This window comes from Cupressus sempervirens, chromosome 10 (genome assembly GCF_028749045.1).
Source record: "Cupressus sempervirens isolate cs-2001-9-10 chromosome 10, ASM2874904v1, whole genome shotgun sequence".
Classification (NCBI taxonomy): domain Eukaryota; kingdom Viridiplantae; phylum Streptophyta; class Pinopsida; order Cupressales; family Cupressaceae; genus Cupressus; species Cupressus sempervirens.
The window spans coordinates 196,070,065-196,091,114 of NC_143127.1; the positions used below are offsets into that span (position 1 = coordinate 196,070,065).

Genomic DNA, 21,050 nt, shown 5'->3' on the forward strand with positions numbered 1-21,050 from the left:
CATTTGGAGCATGAAACACTAAAAATGCCATATCTCAAACAAAACATACTGAGACAAAAATAATTGAAAACTACAAAAAATATCTTTCGATACATATATTATAGTCCTCACAATAATGGTATCAAAAGGCCATACAATTCCATGTTTTAGAGTACAAATTTTTAAAATATTTTTAAAAATAATGTAAGGATGCTACACAAAATAAGTTCACTCTTTATCCCATCCTTCTCCAACCTTTTCAAACCTTCAAATTTGAGTTTTTATTTTTTTAATATAATTTACATGATATTAGATTACCTAAAAAACCTACAACTACCCATAAACAACTTTTGAGAAACTCCTAAGAAGTTTTCGTGAAGTTGCAAAAGTTTTCATGACAATTTTGACAACAATTGATCAAGTTTTGCAATTTTTGTCCAAATGACTAAAAAGTTGACATTATGCTATACTATCATGATTGGTATAAAAATAACCTTATAAGAAATAAATAACCAAAATTGAAGAAAAAATATAAAGTTTTCCTCACCTAAATATTGTTTCTCCTCCATTGTAAGTATATTAGGTCCTAAGGGTGCTCTTGCACCACACCACAAAGATTATATTCTCTAGAGTATGATCTTACAAAATGACACTTTATTTTCTAATTAATACCGTGAAATTTTTTGCAATAAATTAAGGAGTGAGTGATGTCTAGAGGGGAAAACTCCTAGTAACTTCCTAGGCTATCTTTGAGCACTTATATCTCCTAAATCATAAGTCGAATTATGTTGGGTTTTTCAATTTACCTTCATAGGCGACTCAAGAGCTTAAAGACAAAGTTTCAACATTTGACCATTTATATATCTCTCTTTAGACATCATGAAGTGTGACATGATCACAAAGTGTCATTTTAAAAAACTTGTGTAATAACTGCTATGTTCAACCCTCAATAGTCTCTCACCAAAATATACCAAAAATCATTAGCAATTATGGTTAACTTTCCTAGTAGTTGTTATGAAATATCCCAATATTGGTGCACAAATTACCAGTTGCCAACCAAAAAAGATAAAAATGATTGACTATTAGTATATGTGTGATCAACTATTGGAGGGTATCTATGGCGAAACTCTATCATAGTTATTGGACCCCTTAACAACTACCTGGTCTCTTCCCTAATAGTGTGACCATGCTATTAAAAACTCTCTTTTTTTTTTATGAATAGACCCTTTCCACTAATTATAATTCAAAGATACATACTCACAAAAAAGGGGATGGGGGATAGAAGATCACCCTGGGAGTTCAAATGGCCCAAGATTGGAGATCAACTATTCATCAAAAAAACATATATAAGAAAAAAAACAAAAAGCCTTCATGTTGTAAGAGCAATACCAACCAAAGGAGGGTCTTTATCATTAGAATTCCAGAAATCATTGGGCTTAGTGGTTGGCTCAAGGGGAGCCCAACTGTTAGCATCAACAACATCTTTATCAACATCATTTTACTTATCTTCCTTAACCCTGGGAGGAGAAATAGCTAAATCTAGCCAAGGGAAAACCCACTTGGGATCATGGTGAGAAAATGACCAACCCACATTAGTGACAACAAGGGTAGCCACTAGGGACCAACTTGAGCCTAGCCTCCAAGGAGGCGAGGCCAAGCAGCGATAGCCACTAAAACCACCACTAGGAGAGTGGCGATGAGGCTATGACTTGGGGGTCTATGGTAGTGAGAAGATCTATTCTGACCTCGTTGGTGATCACAAGGAGTGCAGTCACTAGAAAAAACATCCAGAGGCATGCGAGCAACTATACAAGGGGCATTTCCCTAGTGAGCAAGTAGCTCCTACAGGTGAGCCACCTCCAATGCAACTTTGTCAGTTTGTACTTGTATTTGCAACATGACGTTATTACATATATGTACTTTAGAATAAATAGTAACATGAATATTAAGAAAGTTGTGAGAGAATAAAATAACATTGCGATCTTTCCAAATAGTAAATAAAATCTCCATTTTGAAAGCATGCCAAATCTAGGCATATCTAAAAGAGAGTCTAGGAGCATCACCCAGAACCCCCATATGCCAAGTGAAAGCCTCTGGATGAAAAGGCCTGAAAAAGTCATAAATCCAAAACCAATAATTTTGGGCTTATTTGTAGAACCAAAAAATATGCAGGAAGCTTTTAATCTGACCACAAAAAGGGCATCTAGGATTAGGAACTCCCAAATGTCGGAGCCAAGGAACCAAAGGCAAGCCCTAGAAAAGGAGACACTAGGTGAAGTGAGAAATCTTTGGCTCTATGATGGAATGCTAGACAATGGCAAATCTAAGACTCCAAGTCTTATGAGAAGAATGCAAATGCCAATGCTGGTTGAGAGTATCAACCATCAAAACATGGGGCACCAGCCACCAATACTGTAGCTTGGGCTTGTAACCAATCCTTGGAGTGGCATGATACCACTTATAGTCTTTCCAACAAGGGCAGGATGAGCAAATTCCAAGTTTGTGTAACAAATTGGGAGGAAACTAGAAGATCGATTGTCTACTAATTTGAATAGATGAGCTTATATTGCACCTGTAGATCCTCCCATGAGCGAAGGCTCATAGTAACCTGGAGAATAAATTTAATTTTTGAATCATATATTTTACAAATATTTACAATTCAAAATATTCTTATATAATGGTAAATGTAATTTGTCTGAAACTACTAGGTTGTAAACACACACACATTAAAGAAACACCTATAACATTTATAACTTTATAGTTGAAGATTAATCATTTCTTTATTAAATATATGGGTTGAAAGAAAAAATAAATTGATTTGTTTATTTACAAGAGAGTGGAAAACAGGTCCCTTGTAAAATAATTTCAAACAAAAGTTTAGATATAAAATAAAAAGTTCCAAAAACACATTAAGAATGGGAAAAAGAAAAGAACATTTTTATTTATTTTTTATTTAATTGTTACCTCAAGGGTAACCTTACATCTCAACCTAATGATTCCCACTAATCCTTGCCTATTATTAAGATGACACAGAACAAGGTGAAGCCAAACTAGTCCTATTATTAAGATGACACAGAACAAGGTGAAGCCAAACTAGTCCTATAGTATCTATAATACCACTCCACCCACCTTCCATACATTTAAAAACTATATCTATGAAGTACATTTGTTAGTTGTATACCCATTTCCTATAACAACATATTTTGATTTGTTAGTTTGAAATTATTTACTAATCATAATTCAACAAAAATGTATGAACAGAATATTTATAACACCATACCATCTATTCATGGTAAAATTCGACTAACATACTTTTTGACATATAGTTTTTTATTACTAATAAAGGAATAGAGCGAGGGGACATGCATAGCCCAGAAAGGGAAACAAAAACTGTACTATGTCCCCATCAAAATCACATTGCTTCGTTAGATCATGAAAGAAACCTAACGGGTTCCCTCCAATTTATCTTAAGCTGTTTTCTCGAAACCTCTTTTATCATTTGTTCTTTGATGCGCCAAGAATATGTGTGGAGGATGTTGGAATCGGACAGACTGTTACTTCGGCGAATCTTAGTAAATAAAGTTGTGTGTTTGAATACGCAGATTTTTTTCCTATTCCTCTTCTGAAGAGTATATTTTTATGTGAACATAACAAGGACAAAAACCAGAGAGGTTTGTCTTGTCGGTATTGTTTCTTCGTTCTCTTCAGGTAAGCTTTCATGATTTTGAAGTTGCAGCTGGTGAATAAAACAGCAAACAAATTGTATTTGACAAGATAATGTTAAGGGCTTGTTAAGGAAGAAGGTTGAATAATGCCGTGGAAGATACTGCACTTCCAAGTAGTAGGTCACGGGTTCGATTTACAGGTCAAGTCTTTTGTAAAAGTGTCGGCTGCTGGGACTGGAGATAGGCGCTGAATCTGAATTCGGTATAATGATTTTCTTGAAAATATCTGTAGCTAAACTTTAGGAGAATTTTCTTTTCGTAAAGGCTTTGTCTTGCAGGCTTCGGAATTGAAATCCTGCTTCAAAATCCTTCTAACGAAGTTTTGTTTGGTTCATTTTGTGGTGTGCTTCTCAGCCGTGCAATTCTCGTACGTCGGCGGAGCAGAATTTGAAAGACTTTCTCTAGTATTTGGTCCAAATATCATCTGATTGACTGATGCAAGGCTAAATTTCAGGATTATTTTCCTGTTTGAGCATAATTTTTGAAAATTAGGTCTTCGCTCCAGCAGTTTTCCTCAAGATTTATGTTTCGAATAAAGAAACGTCCCAGGCCGAGGTATTTGACGAAGATATCAACGAATTGACTGTCGCAAGGCCAGATTTGAGGATTCTTTATCTATTTGAGCAATTTATTAGAAAATAAGGTTCTTATCCCAGCAATTTTGTACAGGATCTCTGGTTTATCTAAATAAAAGTCCCACGCTTTAATCGAGTAGCCTTTCCCGTCATTTCAACATTTTCCTCAGCGAAGCGGCCTTTTGGATCCAGAAGTATCCAGATTTTAACTAGGAATTAATAGCCTTTGATAATGAGTGGGGGCAGCAGCTTGTGGGATCTCAATTCTACTCCTCCAGCAGACAATGTAGTGGGCGTTAACTCCAATGATTACGGAGACTTAAACATCAAATCCGTAAAGCCGCAAGATTCCCATGGAACACCACTAAATTCAGCAATTGCAAATAACAGCTCTGCGACTGATTTTCCTGGCGAAATTTGTATATACAATCACGAAACGCCTAATTCCTCTCTTCACTCCAGTGAAAATACAAAAACTCTTCTTTCCAAATCTCGTTCTTCCATCAGCAGTCTTCTAGATTTGTCAACTAATAGACCCCGGTTCGAATCCTACATCACACGCCAATTTTTTCCTCCCAAATATCCCTTGGATTCCGTTATTCCTTCCTCTGAAAGCCAGCTTTCTGAAGCATTTTGGCCAGATGCAAGAGTGAAGCTGCTGCCGCTGCCACTACAGACAAAGAAGACCAGGCGAGGTCCCAGATCGAGAAGTTCTCAATATCGGGGCGTGACTTTCTACAGACGCACTGGCCGATGGGAATCGCATATCTGGTTAGGCTCATTCCCTAAAAATCATTATTTTGTTCCTCTTTAACTGCTTGCAGAGTCTGTTGGTCAGAGGGAAAAATTAAAATCGTCTAGAAATTGTTGAATATTCATACATGCTCATTAATGGTTTGCGAATTTCCGTATGTAGGGATTGCGGAAAGCAAGTCTATCTCGGTAAGTGTGAAATGCAATGATGTTTCTTGAATTCCATCACCATGAGCACCAGTTATCTCATGCTTTATCTGATTAGTTCGCTGCATGGAGCGCAGGTGGATTTGATACTGCAGATATAGCTGCCCGGTAAATTGATTTCCCCCCCAGATATCCTTTGCTTCTGTTGCGTTATCTAGCCATGAACCATTTATTGGACTAATTTTATTTAATTCATATAATTAATCATTTAAATCTCTCTGCAAATCATTGCGCCCGGGCATCTATTTAAGGAGTATATTAATGTGTTTTATAAAATTAAATACATACCCCTGGTACTGAAAATTCCTGTGGAATAATTGACATGGTAGAGTTGAATATAGTATAATATGTTGCGATTTGGCAATGGCAGAAAAAATATTTTATTCTTAACTTCTCCTGGAGTTTTGACTTATTTGTTATGGGCGTCATTTTGTATAATGAAAGGCAAGTTAAGCTGTCAGATCTATTAGATTTCTACAATTCATGCTAGTGAAAATTTTAATTAATTTATGAAAAATTTAATTTCTTGAATGTTCTAAACAATCCAATCCAGAAATTAATTGTTTTTCATAAGTTAAAGCTGTGTTAACTTCCAGCAGGCAATGGCCTATAATCGTAGAAGCATACTTATGCTTTAAACATTCTTTTCACTAGAAGCATACTTATGCTTTTAATGCCAATAGATAGATGTACTATACAGATCCCTGATCTGTTAGGTCATATTTCGAAAGTCGTATATGAAAATAACAGATTTGTATAAATTTGATTATATTTGATGTGGCTGTATTTGAAAGTAATTGTGGGCTGCAATATACCTCTTCTACTTCAGTGACAAGCACTTTCAAATTTGTGGAGAACCATTAAATGCCCAAAAAAAGCCTCAAAATAATGGAGAACTGATTCCATTATTAGTATGTGGCTCACACCACATGGCTATTTTATCTAATGGAGTTAAGCTCAATTTGGAATGTGGTGTGATTCAGTCTTCCATTGTGATGTATAGTTTGCAACTAAATAGCTTGAATGTATGTGCCATCCTAAGTTCTAAAGCCTTAGTGTTTATAACCGGGTGTAAGATTTCAGTTTTCAGGGTTAGTAAGCATTGATAAGATATTCGTTTACTGTAAATGATATTGGCTTAAGAAGATTTTGTGTGGTTATTTTCAGGACATACGATAGGGCAGCCATCAAATTTAGAGGTCCAGAAGCTGATATTAATTTTAATCTTTCCGACTATGAGGAAGACCTTACACAGGTGGGTATATCTGATCCAATTTATGAGTTCGTATTTTGTTTGGTTTAGATTCTTTTTGTGATTCGATTTCCTTCACGCTGCTTTCTATTTTCAGATGTGTAATCTGACCAAAGAAGAATTTGTGCAAATTCTTCGTCGACAAAGCAATGGCTTCCTTCGAGGAGGCTCTAGGTACAAAGGTGTGCCTCTCCAAAAGCCTGGCCGATGGGGAGCCAGGATTGAACAGTTCGTTGATAAAAGGTCGTCTGAAATTCCTCCTTTCTAAACATTTTAATTAATTAATTTTCAAAGGACTAGGCATCGTATTGTTCACAATTTTTTGCTTATATCTAAAGAGTTCCAAGATATCGAGATCAACATCATTAAATTGTCATATAATTTTGAGTTCAAATTTGACTTGTTCTCTGTACAGTTAAAATTGATTCGAGGTATTTCTTCTTATCAGGCGTTTATAAAACCAAAAGGACCGTTCTTTGTATTATGCATTTTTCTTACATCTGATTTGTTTCTGAATTTAGCATTACTTTTTGTTGTTTACTTCTTTTACTTATCTAGTTCTATACTCTTATTGCTTTATATTATTTAATTACAAACTGTTCTAGATGCTCCCTTTTAATCTATTTTAGACTTTTATCTTCTTGTGAACATTAATAGTAATTTCAATTTCAACTTAAATTTTCATTTGTCAATCAGGTTACGGCAAATCTGTATACACTTGCACTTCTATATTTTTTTCGTCATAGTCCAACTCTACCATGAAAGAGATTGTGTAATGTCAATATTTTGAAACTAGAATTTTTGATGTAGTTAAGGACGTTGTTATAGCAATTGAGAATTATTCCATTTTGTTATTACAGGGCCTATGAATGGGAACCCGTCAAACAGAATGGAAAGGAAGAAGTAACAAGCTTTGATCCTAGCGTTTACTGGAAAGGGTTTACTTCCGAAACCAAGCATGCGAGTAGGTTTTCTTATATAATATCCGTTGTGAATCTAGATCTATATATATTTGATTTTGGCTCAGGCTATTTTGAAACTATTCTGCATCTCCTCTACTAGATTGCTAATAATACATATCTGTGTATTAGAATCCTCAGATGATGAACAGGATTTGAACCTTAGCCTAAGCCTTTCGTCAACATTAGTTAGTTGCACTTTGTTCTCAGAAGCTAATAAGAAGTCTTTAATGCAAATGAAGTCCAACATTAACACTCTCGCACAACATGACAAGAAGAAAGCTCGTTATGCAAATGCAATGGTAATATTCTTAACATCCTTTTCTTGGCTAAGCCTATTATAATATGCTTTCTAGCAGTTGTAAGAGAATTCTTGTGTGTTCATTCTGTTACGTTTCAATTTTTAACTGCTGTAACAAATTTAACAGCATTCCCATGGTTTGGTTTGTTTCCTTGTAACAGAGTCAAGTTGATTCTCCAAATTCAGACAAGTTCCAAGTTAACTGTGCCTTGACATATGGTGCACTGTCCCTTCGTCCCATACCCATGGATGATAATGTACACATAACAATGGACCAAGCCAATCCATGGAAAAAGGTGCGTCCCTTGTCCTCTCCTAAGCATTTTGTATTTTAATATTAATTTCATTAAAGCTGACTTTCTTATTGAAAGTTATGGTACTCTATTACGTGATTTAAAATAAACCATCATATTAGCTGTTAAATTTTCTCATCTCAAAAATGAACTGCTCATAATCCCACCCTGACCACCTCTACCGTCAGCTTTTTCTCGTAAAAATATGTTGGTGGAAGCAAGTTGTATATTTCTTGCAGGCTTCTAGCACTTGTACCCAGTTCCTCCATATATTCAGCAGCCTTTTCCAATCCTAATTGTTTTTGTCACCAACCTTTCTTCAACTCCAGCTCTAGCTTTTGGAAATAAAGTTTAAAAGACGGTTTAAGTCCCATCTAAACTCTGCTCATTAGACCCCATTTCAAAATGACAAAACTGATCTGTTTCCATTTATTTTATATATTGTTAAAATTCGCAGTTCCGAATATTAGAAATAAAGAGTGACACCATACTTTCCAGTCCACTCTATTGTACCTAATATAAAAGCCACCAAAACTTCAGGGGATCATTATTGTTAAGCATATTTTCCTAGTTATAATTGGTTTTGATACTATGCAGTTGATTATGTTCAATCAGAAAGGGTCCGAACCCCCCCAGAAAAAGAACAAGTTATATGAAAATGTAAGTTTGCATGTTGATTCTCACATTGATGAGATTTTCTGGCACTCAATTTCAGATATTCAATCTTCCTGGTGGACTGAAGGGGAAACCAGAAGGCGATTTTAGATAACACTTCTTTGTTCCAAGTGGGACTGAGGCTTCAAATTGTACGGCAATGGCTTATTTAGTTCACTGCTTGCAGGATCATCAGGATTCTTCATCCAAGCCATAAATTGTAATCCGTCAGATTGAATAAACAAGTCAAATGTAAGGGCTCATCTTTTCCACTGAGCCAGCCTTCTTATACCATGTCTCTATTGGGCTGCTTATATGATATTTCTGCTTAATTTTAAGCAATAATGTGTTCCCATGAAAAAATAAAATCATTCCCTTCATTATTTCCCACCAAATTTTCGCTCCATTATTTCCACCAGATTTTCCCTCCGAATTTTCACTGAGTTTACATCTATATTAATCAGTTCAATTGGGGTGCAACAATCGTGATCGGACTCTAGCAATCATCAAAGGTCTGCAATAGCGTGATAAGCAATTTCTTTGCTACAGTTTTTGACAGGATTGCTATAACAGATCTACATTAACCCAATAAACATTTTACTTGTTGCACTGTTTGACAAGATTCCATTTAAACATTATTTGTTCAATAAGAAATTAATTAATTAATTAATTAGTGGCTGCTTAAAAATAAGTAGAAAAGATATTCAGGCATAAGGCCACCTGCTCCACATTTTGTTCCTGGAAAAGTTGAGCAATGGCTGCTTAACAAATTAAGCCTAGCAGCCACATGGGGACATGCTGTTAGTCTCAAAATCTACATATTAGAATCTTTCCGTGTAATCCACTCAGCCCAAAAAAACCTTAGATTAAGTTAAAGTTTTAAAATCTCTCATATCAGATAAAGGATAGACTGGGCCTATGAAAACAGAGCTATTAATGTACACACATAGTTAGAACCAATAAGTGGAACTATTTTTGTGTACAACTTCTAACGAACAAATACCTGCAAAGTCTAGCTTGGAAATAAATTCTTGGACAGCCTATAAAACCGGCTGAATGTTGAGTTCAGACTGAAGAAGGTTGATTTGTGTTCTTTCAACAGAATATGTGGGGCAACTGGGATGTGGAAAGGAGGAAAATTTGTAGGTGCTTGGCTGATATTTGTTCCTTTCCGCTCACCAATTTATTATTCTAATAGAATATTAAATTTGTTTTTCAGTACATTACTAATAAATCTCAGCTCCCAACAAAATTAAACTGTGCTATTTGGAAAATACTTCATATTAAATTCACATTTTTGAGAACTTTCCACTTTTTTCAAAGAAAGAATGGTGTGCATACTCGAGGGGACATGTCTAAAGCCTAAAGCCTAAACTAAAATGTAAAGACTACCAAGGGAGATGGTTTTTTTCCATGTCTCCCTTGATAGCCCTTACATTTTAGTTTAGGATTTATCCAGCACCTACTTTAGGTAGTAATAGGCTGTTTTCACTATTCATAACAATTTAATTAAGATGTGCAATAGTTGGTCCTCTTTGGTTGGACTAATACATTGATTATAAGGGATAAGTTATTTTTAGATGCTTGTCTAAATGAAAGTAAATGGCATTTATTTTGAACTTTTAATGACTCTTGAGAGTACCTTTGCTTGTGTGAAGATCCAAGGTCTTTGGCAAAGAACTTTTCTAGTTTTAAAATCCTTTGGGATCTAAGACTTGGCAATTAATCATTTTGTGTTGGGCAGTTTCTTAATAAGTATTTAGAGTTAAGCTATCCTACAATTTTATTTTATATAATATGATTATTAGATACTTGAAAGTAAGAAACATTAAATTATAGAATTTTAATGTATTTATGCATTTATATATATCTTTTAAAGGTTTGTACTTAATATAACTTTTTTTCTATTAGATATAATCAAAAGTCTTTAACAAGTCGTATCATCATAGTATAAAAGAGTCTAGGAATAAAACCATATGTTTACAATCTGTGGTCCATTCAGACCAGCACAAAAACATTGGATCGATTAAAATAAAGTTTCTATTCCTAAAAAAGATGACAATCATGTCCTAATATTAAACATAGAGAACTTGTTCCTCCATCCAAGTTATCCATGGAAGAGGCCCTTCAGCCCATCTGAGTCTCTTGGCTCCATCTATGATGATAGTTCTTGGACCCCTCATCAAGATCTTCCATGGTAATGTTGTGGCACGAGGGAAAATGTTGGCCATTATGCATGGGGGTCTTCCTTCATTATATTCAAGGACATTCTATGTAATCATAGGTACATTTTCCATATCCATGATATCTGCTAGTTGGTTAACAATCCTACTCATCCTGCTCCTACTCAAATTAGGCATGTTAGCATTGGTGATGGTAAATGGTTGATTCACTATTTCCATCTGTTTATTCAAGTCTTCAAGTTCCCTTTTTAACTTGATTTGGTCAAGCATTTTTTTAAGGGTGCCCTCAAAGGTGAATGGTTCTTTTTCTCTTTCTTTATCCTTAAATTGATGCAGGAGCATCCAGAGGTATAAGGGCAATCCTATGTCACCAAAAAATGTACTTAGACTTAGTTTCTGTTTAATGTGTTTTCATTTTTGGACACCCATTTGGGTCAAATAAAGGTTCCAACTCTCACAGTTCCACTATTAGTGTGCTAGAAAATCCCGAAAAAATAGGAGCATGTAATTGGGCCATCATTTTGGTAAACTAGAAGGTGTGAATTGGCTAGATGAATGTAATTGTGATTTAGAACATTCTAGAAAAAGAATCAGGTCAAAAGGCCCCACGGTTTGAAAGTTATTGCAGTTTTTCGAGTTTTGGAAACCTCCTAAGAATGCTTCAAAGTCAAGTTAGGGGCATTAAATGACCTCAAAAAGGGCCAAAAAAATGGGGGACGAGCGAAGCTGGTCCATAGGGCTATAGAGCATTTCGAGAGCTTTCCGAAAATGTAAACGGTTCATCAATCGGAGCTACGGTTCAAAAGTTATGCCTCCCAGAAGTTCGGTTATCATTTCTAGATTCTTCTAGATTTGCGCCGACTTCTAACGCAGCTTCTGGAACCTTCTATTTGGTCAGTGGATTCCTACTAGCACTTTCTAGAGTGTATTCCTAGTCCTTAACCCTCCAAGGTCTATTTAAGGAGATTCTTGGCATTGTAAAAGGCAGTTCGGAGTGGAGTTTGAGAGGAGGTACTGAAAGGAGAAATTATCTCCACATTTATGCTATTGTAAGCCCTTAGAGCATGTTTTGAAGTTTATTTTCTCTGTACTGAATGTACTAGCTTATTTTTCAGTTAATACAATTTCCCTTTTCTGTTGTGTCCATTCTATTCTTGGGTTGTGTCCCCATCATAAATTGAATGTTCTTTTCTTTGAGTACCTTAGAATAGGCACTAGTAATCCTTATTTCCTACCTATCCTTTACTTTATAGCTAATTGTGACCTGCATACAAATTTTATGCATAATGAGTCTTTGTAGAGACTTGGTAAGGAACCTAGTCCTATCTTTAAATACATCACCATTCCTAATTAACCAAATAGACTAAAGCAAGTAAGGTGAGAAAATGGCCCAAAATTTGTTTTGGTGTTTGAGGAAACTAGGGATACAACTAGTAATATCATGGAGGATGAGGATATCAAGGTTAAAATGAAAGCCAAACCAATCCAAGACCCCTTTGGTAAAGTCACATTTAGAGAACAAGTGAGACATAGCTTCAGGCTTCAAGCAAAAGGTATTTGGGAAAGGGCCACCATTAGGGTTGTTCAAGGGTAAAAAATTCAGCAAGGTTTTCTGGAGAACGCATTGGATCTTAGGTTCAATATTACAATGCCAAATTGAGGAGAGATGTTTTGACTAGCATTTAGATTCCATATTACATGTCCACTTGGTATTAAGATACTTAAAGACTTCACAACTATCAGAGAATAGATTACATAAGTACTTAGTATTGGTAGAGAAGAGATGAGACCCATCTAGCCAAGATGGAAGAGGATTTCTATTAATCTCAATTCCACACTGCTGAGGTAGCTTGGCACTCTGCCAAGCACTTTTAAGAACAACAAATGTTCTTCTCTAGGAAAAGGGAAGGTTAAATCTTGAAGCCAGGATCTCTCAATTGCATAGTTTGTCTCCCTCAAAGAGATCAATAAATCTATGCATGCCTAACTTGTCCCATGTCTTTGTAGAGGATCCTTGTAGTGCTACTAAGGGTTTATCTTTCCTTTCTAAATTTTAGCAAGGGGATATTTCCCCACAAATTTTGGCATGACTATTTGTGATCCGAGCACTTGAGACACAATGTCTTACTTTCTCCCATGCTTTCCAAATAGCTTTAAAACCCATAGATCATTCCACCAAGATATTCCATCTACCTAAGAGGAGATCATGAATATGTGGGCCCTTCTAAGACTTTCCTTTATTGGGGATACAATGAGAAATATTATGTCTAATTAGTACCTTCCAAGGTTCATTACCTTTGGTGGATTTGAAAATCCATTTGATAGCAAGAGCTATGCCCTATAATATTAGATCCTTCAACCCTAGTCCACCTACTTCTTTCCTCATAGAACACCAACTCCATTTTAATCCATGCCTCTTCTTGTTTCCTTCCCCATTTTACCATAGGAAGTCTTTGATTACCTTCTAAAAATAGTTTATTTGGTTTTGATTAAAGAGTTGTATAGAAGAGTAATATATAGTGTATGTTAATAGAACTTTCAAACATACTTGGATTCTTCTAGCTAGGGACAAATAGTTATTATTCAATTTGCCAAGGTTGCTTTCAATTGTTCCTTTAATCCATTCCCACATGGAATTTAAATTAGGAGAAATAGAAAAAGGTATCCCCAGGTATCTAACTATATGAGATGGACCACCCCAAGAGAAACCAAATTTACAATACAATGGGAAAGGCTACTCTTCCTACTCAAGAATTATAGATTTAACAATGGAGACCTTGATATTAGATTCTTTGTAGAAAATTACCACATACATTAGTGTCAAGTTTTCAGGACATCGCTTCACTATGAGACTAGCCATCTAGCCCATATATAACAAGGGGATGTGCTCCCTTGCTATGCTAGAGAGACAATGCTTCAGACACCACTTCTAGGACATGATGTCCAAGTTGTCCCTTTTGGAATCCTTGGTTAGAACGATAGTGCTTTATGGTTTAGTGGTTTGGGGACCTTCTATTCACAACATGGATTAGGCCTCGATTGCACATGTTCAGACTTTTCTTCTTAGATGCATTATCAAATGCCATAGATTCGCCCCCCCATGACATTATTTTGGTGGAATTCGGAGCTCATCCTTTCAGACTAGGTGCCATATTTTTAATCTGGTTTGGTTTCTTCACGGTCTTTGTGGCTTTGTAGGTTTGGTGGTTGGTCATCATCGATATTCTTACTTGGCCTATTGCTCCTCTATTGTCATTGCTACCTCGAATCCCTCCCCTAGAGGTTGATGTTGGTATGCTCAAGTGACCTCTTTGTTGAGCTTAATAGGGATTGATATTGACCACCTCCCTCCCTTCTAGTTTTCATTGGATGCTCCTGCTCATCTCCTCTTGTCACCATAGGAGCTGAATGGGCATGTTATGACAGATATTTATACATAGTATATCACTATGACCTAGAGTAACTTGGTCGTGGGGTTACATCATAAGATGACCTTTTAAACTGAGCACTTCTTAGTTATTATGGATGGGATTATTACACAAACTAGCTACTTATCATGACATTTGTTTCACGCCTTATGCATCTCCCTTGGATCTTTTAGAGTCAGATCCCACTAGTTATAGATCCGAACTGATCATCATATGAGAACATAGGACCAAATTTCTTACTTATGCTCCTTTTTAGAGGTTGAGATAGAGACCCATTTGATCTTCCATTGCTTGTCCTACTATGAGATCATAGTTCTATTGTCTATTTAGAGAGTGTAGTCCCCTCACAACTTTCTCCATGTTTATGGATAAGAGATGCCTAGTGCTCTATCTCAGGGAGGTGATGTAGTTCTAGGACTCCATTTTACAATGTTTGACCTCCCAGAAGGTCATGAATCGGCCCCTCATCACCACCTTCTTCTTCTCCCCCTTGTCTCTAATGAAAGGGGTGAAGTGGACCTCTAGTGCTAGTAGTACCCCCATGGATGGCCACTCTAGATCAGTGAGACCCCGCACCAAGTTTAATACTCTTACTACTCTTACTCTTTAGCTGCATCATTCGTGCAACTCATAGTGACAAACTACAGGTCTTGTCTGCCTAGATTCATCTCATTCAGTGTTGGAGTTCTTTTGGTGGAGGAAGGATCCCTAGTTCTTGCTTCCTTGCTGGATCCTTTGCTTCTTTTTCTTTTTTTCTCTCTCTTGCTCTTTCCTAGACATCATTTGGTGTCTTGTAGTCCCCTACTTCTTTGTTTGTATGCTCTCAATCCCTTAGACCCTTGGTGGTCTTTTGATGGACATTAATAGATCTATCTTATCTTATCTTATCTTATCTATGACTATTCAATTAGTAGTGAGGTATCATTAGAAAATTGCACAATAGTTATTTCTTCCAAGTTATGTAAAGCCACACCTTTGACTTTAGGGGAGAGGGGTTTATCTCTAAGAATGTAGTGCAAGTTGTCAGTAGTGATGAAAAACAATGAAGGGGCTAGAGAGCATCCTTGCCTAATAGATCTTGATAAGGGGAAGGGATCATACCTCGAATGATTGACCTCCACTGCATTACATGTATGTTCCATTGAAGTGAGTACCATCTTATTGAAATCTTCAAGAAACCCCAAGCATTCAAGTAGCAATCTAATAAATTTCCATTCTATTCTATCATATGATTTCTCATAGTCAATGAGGAACATAACTACTTCTTGACTAGAGTTCTTATCCCACTTTATAGTTTCCCAATAGGTAATGAGATTCTCCAAGATGTACCTCCCCTTGAAAAAATCAATTTAAGTATGGTTGATGACATAAGGTAGAACTATTTTCAATCCAAGGGCTAGTATCTTTTCCAGGATCTTTTAAGAGAAATTAAGGAGTGTAATAGGCCGCCAATTTTTTTTTTATAAAGGTCTTATCTAGCTCCTTGGGTATGAGCTTGATCATTCTAGAGTTAATCTTATCCCCCAATGAACCACACTCTATAGCTTCTTGATACAATATCAAAATATCTTTCCAAATCCAATCTGAGTGAGTTTTGTAGAATTCAATAGGAATTCCATCTGGCCTAGGAGCCTTTTCATTACTAATCTAGGATATAGCTATAACATTCTCTTCTTTAGAAATGGACCTTTCAAGCATCACCTTATCCTTTTTTATAACCCTTCCTGGAATAAATTTTCATATTTTGCTTCTTTCACTTTCCATATCAGAGTTACGATCTTCTGACATGAATAATTCTCTCTAGTAAGTTGCAAAAGCCTCCAAAATTCCCTTATTATCATTAATGTTTCTATGTCCATCTCTAAGTACCTCAATCTTATCTCTAGCCCCCTAATTCTTAAGTATTTGGAAAAAATATTTAGAGCCCTTATCCCCATTTTCAATCTAACTTATATTTCTCTTGTCTTAGCTCCCTGAATTTGAACTCGTTGAATCCTTCACAAGACATCTATAGCTTCAACATGGAGATTTTGTTAGGAACTATCATTTGGATTAGATTGCAAGGCTGTTCATACCACTACTAGGGTTTTGTGCAAAGAGACCTCTTCTCTTCTCATGTCCCTGTCTTTCTTCCTACCCATTATGTGAAAAACCTTTCTCCAGCTTTCCATCATAGTTGTCCATCTGGTAGTTTACATTAGGATGATGAACTATAGAGTCATTAAACCACCTCACCATAACTGTAGCACCATTAAGATCAACATCCTTAAGTATGGAGGCATTGCTAGAAAACCCTATAGCCTTAGGGACACTCAAAGATTGTTTATCAATCTAGAAGATGGAAGCAATAATAGGGCGATGATCAAAAAATGTAAAATGGTAGACTAGTACATTGGAAGCTTCCTCTAAGAACTAAAATCTAAAGGAGTTTCTATTAACATAGCATCTATCCAATCTACAAAAAATCCTTTTGTTACTTTTCTACTAGTCAGTCCAAGCACACCACATGACTTTGTGCTCTTCTCTTCTTTGAGAAAGGGTATCAAATAACAAGTTTTTAGTCATCATTCTAGAAAAAAATAACCTCTCTTCTCCTTTCCACTAAAACTTGCATCCTCCCACATTGTCTTGTTGATTCTCTAACATATTGAAGTCCCTAACCAATATCTAGGGGATGTCTTGAAGTTGGGATATCCAATTCCATACGCGATCCTATTTAGATGCTCATTAGGGGCATAAAATGAAGAGACTCCAAAAACACTCCCTTGGTGGCTAAACACAACCCATACTTCCATATTGCAAGGTGAGGATCCATATTCAACTATTAATTTCTTCTATTTAGGGCTAATATAGATGGAAGTCCCCCTTGGCTCTATCGTCATTGGTATAAAAGTCTTAGCATCCTTCCATATACACTTTAAGGCTATGTCTATTTGGAATTCAAAATATTTGATTTCTTTATGTAATAGAAAATTAGTGTCTTCATGAGCTCTAAGTAGTCTCTTTATAACATATTTCCTATCTAGCGTTTCAAGACCTCTAACATTCCATTACATATACTTAGCCATTACAAATGAGGTGATAAAGGCTGATTACCTTTGAAGGATGTAAAGCTCTTAAAAAACTTAGGAAAATCTCCCTTCTTAATCTTATATGGTTTAAAGTAGGTGCAAGACATCGAGGGTCTACCTCTCTTTCTTTTCAACACATGGTCTCCCTCTCTTTGTATATTTCCTTCAGGGCTCAACTCCTCCACCCTTTCTACATAGTTTCTTCTTGGCCTTTAGATGTTTTTCTTGGAATTGAATCCAAAACCATCTACCTTCTCTCTAGTATTCAAATTAGGAGCTTCCTCTTTTTTCACTAGTTTCCCTCCATACCTTGATCATGAAGTTCATCATCACTTGGGACCCTAATCTTTGAAGAAAACTTCCTAGGGCCTTCACCAATAATAAGGGGTATAGAAGAACCTAATCTAGGTAGGATCACAACAAATCAAAATCATTAAGCTTATTGGTTGCATCATATGTCTCCATTATGGCATCTATCTCATCACTGCTATTATCTTTCTTAGGGATTCCTTGATTAGGAGTTATACTTGAGACCAAATTGTAGGATTGGACCTCTTGACCCTTTAGTATAGCATCCATCTCTTTAGGTGGGTAAGAAAGGGTATCCAAAAGACTCTTTTATGAACTTATGACCTAAAATTTTCTTAATCTTTTCAAGAACAATATGTTGAGAATTTATTTTCATGTGTTTAGGGTTCTCCTATAGTAGCCCAAAAGACTCTAGGGATGGAGAGGGTAGTCAATAGATAATGGCTTCTTGGGAAAAAAAGAGGAGTCTTTCTTAGTCGAGGCTTTGAAAGTGGATTAAAGAGTATCTAATGCAATGCAAAGGTCAACAAAAAAATGTAAAGTGTTAACATTTAATGGGGGGATCTACTTGGCTAGGTCCTTTATCGTTTTGGAAAAAAAAATGTTCTTCCCTTTTAGGGCCTTAGGATCATTTTGATGACTAGAATTTATAAAAAAATTTATAACGTGATAATTTTGCTTGATATGCCCTTCTTTCTTGCATAAGAAGAAAGAATTGATGACAGCTAGAAGGATACATGGTAGACATAATGACAACTGTGAATAAGAAATGAAACCTCTTTGGGAAGATCCTTGTTAGGGTCGATAGGAATCAAAACCCTTGCATCTATATGGGTTGACAACATGGATGACTTGTCATCCAAATAACTTTACCAATAGGCTTTAGAGTTTGAGGAATTAAATTCCAAAGGAAAGGTGGAATTTTACCAATAGATACCCAATGTGGTGATGATAAAGGTATAATTTCTTATTTCATAGCATCTTGAGACCAAGGAATTGTATAAAAGGTGGATTTTCCAATTCTCTATAATTTCCTTTCAACTACACTTCTTTGGCACTTAGAATCTTCAAAAAAGACAAGGAAATGACCATTTTGTATCATTATAAGGAAATAAAGCCTAAACCCTAGTTTCTTGGACCATTTTTTAGTCAACCAATCATTAAGATAAGATCTTGCAAGTAATTTATTTAGATCTTGAGGGACTAGGAAGATTGTAGTATCTTTGAGTCTAGAGATTTAATTCTCAATCACGTTGTTCATTTGAGAATTAGGAACAATGACTTAAGAAAGAGAGGAAGGACCCTTAGCTGAATCTCCTCCTTGGATAGACTCACCCTTTCCTTTCCTTGTGCTCTCAAACTTGGCTCCATTTGGGATGGCTAACTCATTCTTCAATTCCTTGATGAATTTCTTCAATGGAGAAGCAAATTGGTTTAACGGTTTGTGCATGTTGGTCATGGGTGTTTTTTGAGAAATACCACATGGAGAAGAAAGGTTCGTAAATTCCATGAAGAGGATGGAATGGAATTAAATCTCCCAGACTGATGAAAATACAAGTGAGAAGTTGCCAACTAGTCAAGCTCCTTGAGAAGGCCATGAGCATCATACACTTGGATAGATGCCAAGTTGTAGAGCACCATAGTGAGCAAAAAATATATTTCTCTCTTTTGCTTAATATAAGTTTTTTTTTTAACCTTTTGTTAAAATTTAAAGATTGTAAGCTCTTTATACTCCTTACTATTTTCCTCCATTAGATTGTGTAGTATTTAAAATAATAATGGGTTGAATGGTATGGTATATCCATTAGAAATAAGATTTTAACATACATTCTTTAAAAATTCTTATGAGTTATATAAATTCAGTACATAAATACATTCTATCAATTTTTAATACCAAATTATTTGTAAATAGTTCTTTTAACAACTAAAATTAGTTGTAGATAATTTTTTTAACTTTAATATAATAATAGTTAAAATTTATAATGATAAGATAGTTTTGAATCCAAGTCTATAACTATTAACTTCATTAATAAATTTTTATTTACATTTAGTTAGTTTATCTTCATGTAATTTAATTCCTATTATTGGCTTTAAAATGATCATCAATGAAAGAATTATCTACATTTTCTAAATTAGAAATAGTAACACTACATAAATAAATCAATAATAATATAATATAAAAATGTCAAGATTTAAGTGGAAATATTTAATAATAATCCACCATCATTAATTTAATCTAAGCATGTTGTATTAAAAAAATTATGTGAGTCAAGGCTCCATAATTTCTATCATATATGTAATAGTAGATGATTCAAATGCCATTCTTAATGGTTTAGAAAGTAAATTATATGCCAATAGATTATGTAGAATCATGCTCTATAGTTGTCTGTTGCAAGAATTTTGCATGTCTAGGTGTGATCTTAGATGTGGTAAGACAGGGTTAACGATTATGAGAAGTACTAGTTTGATGAGCATGACCAATGTAGATGCAATGGATTGAAGTGTCCATGGAGAATAAACTTGGATGAGTTAGATAAGAACACGTAAGAAAACTATGAGTTGGTGAATAATGGATACAATATAGGGTTCAAGAGAAGTGGGGAGATAAGTAAATTAGAATAAGTTGAAAGATGGGTTTTATCCAAGTTTTACAAAATAATTATTGTGGGGAATAAAAAATTGTATCGATCTAGAGACTGGTTAAAGTATTGGGAGATGAAACTTCCCTTGTACCACCTCACTTCAACTATCATTTAGAGTAAGGATGATCAAATGAATAAGGATGATCAAAAGGATGTTTATTTTAGAGAGAGGTTTAATTAATATAAGGTAGTGAAATGAAAGTAGCTTTAATTAAAGAAAGCCATCTAATTGAGATAACTGCTTACAATTAAAGTATGTGAAATAATAATAATTCTATGAAAAAATGTCTACAAGCTCATAGCCCTAGATGCTAGCATAGGTTACAAATGATTGTGTGCACTTAGATCATCACATAATGAAAAAGTATGAAAATAGTGACCAAAATTTATTTGCTAGTTTAAAATAAATAAAATACAATTATGCTAATGGTCAAATGGTAATAAGATACAATTGATGCTACATGAATTCCATGAAGAATGAAAGGAATATTCTCATGAGAGTGAAACATGAGTCGATAGAGTTGATGAAGTTGATGTGGATGTGTGAAGAGCTTCCTTAGATTCATGCTTTGGTGTCTCCATCTTAGTAAGAGGTAGATAGACATAATGAGAATGGTGATAAATAATTGCATTTGATAATAAAACAAACAATAGATATGCTAGAAAGAGATCAATACAATGATATGTTGTCAAGTTAAAAAAAATGGTGCTTTCAAGAA

At 35.3% G+C, this 21,050-nt stretch overlaps 1 protein-coding gene across 1 annotated transcript; it reads left to right on the forward strand.

Moving 5' to 3' along the window:
• Nucleotides 1-3,301: 3,301 nt before the first annotated feature.
• LOC149533314 (ethylene-responsive transcription factor RAP2-7-like) lies at nt 3,302-8,987 on the forward strand. The gene is made up of 10 exons (XM_089803571.1): nt 3,302-3,906; nt 4,059-5,050; nt 5,196-5,221; nt 5,317-5,347; nt 6,407-6,494; nt 6,589-6,734; nt 7,352-7,455; nt 7,583-7,752; nt 7,913-8,047; nt 8,760-8,987. The coding sequence occupies exons 2-10, from the start codon at nt 4,512-4,514 to the stop codon at nt 8,811-8,813; spliced, it is 1,293 nt and encodes a 430-aa protein (XP_089659697.1). The 5' UTR covers nt 3,302-3,906; nt 4,059-4,511; the 3' UTR covers nt 8,814-8,987.
• The last annotated feature ends 12,063 nt before the right edge of the window (nt 8,988-21,050 follow it).

Bases quoted from the DNA above. Each gene is read 5' to 3' on its own strand.
- LOC149533314 (XM_089803571.1), top strand. From the start codon at position 4,512: ATGAGTGGGGGCAGCAGCTTGTGGGATCTCAATTCTACTCCTCCAGCA. The intron at 6,495-6,588 runs GTGGGTATATCT...TTCTATTTTCAG, and splicing joins ATGAGGAAGACCTTACACAG to ATGTGTAATCTGACCAAAGA. The intron at 6,735-7,351 runs GTCGTCTGAAAT...TTGTTATTACAG, and splicing joins GAACAGTTCGTTGATAAAAG to GGCCTATGAATGGGAACCCG.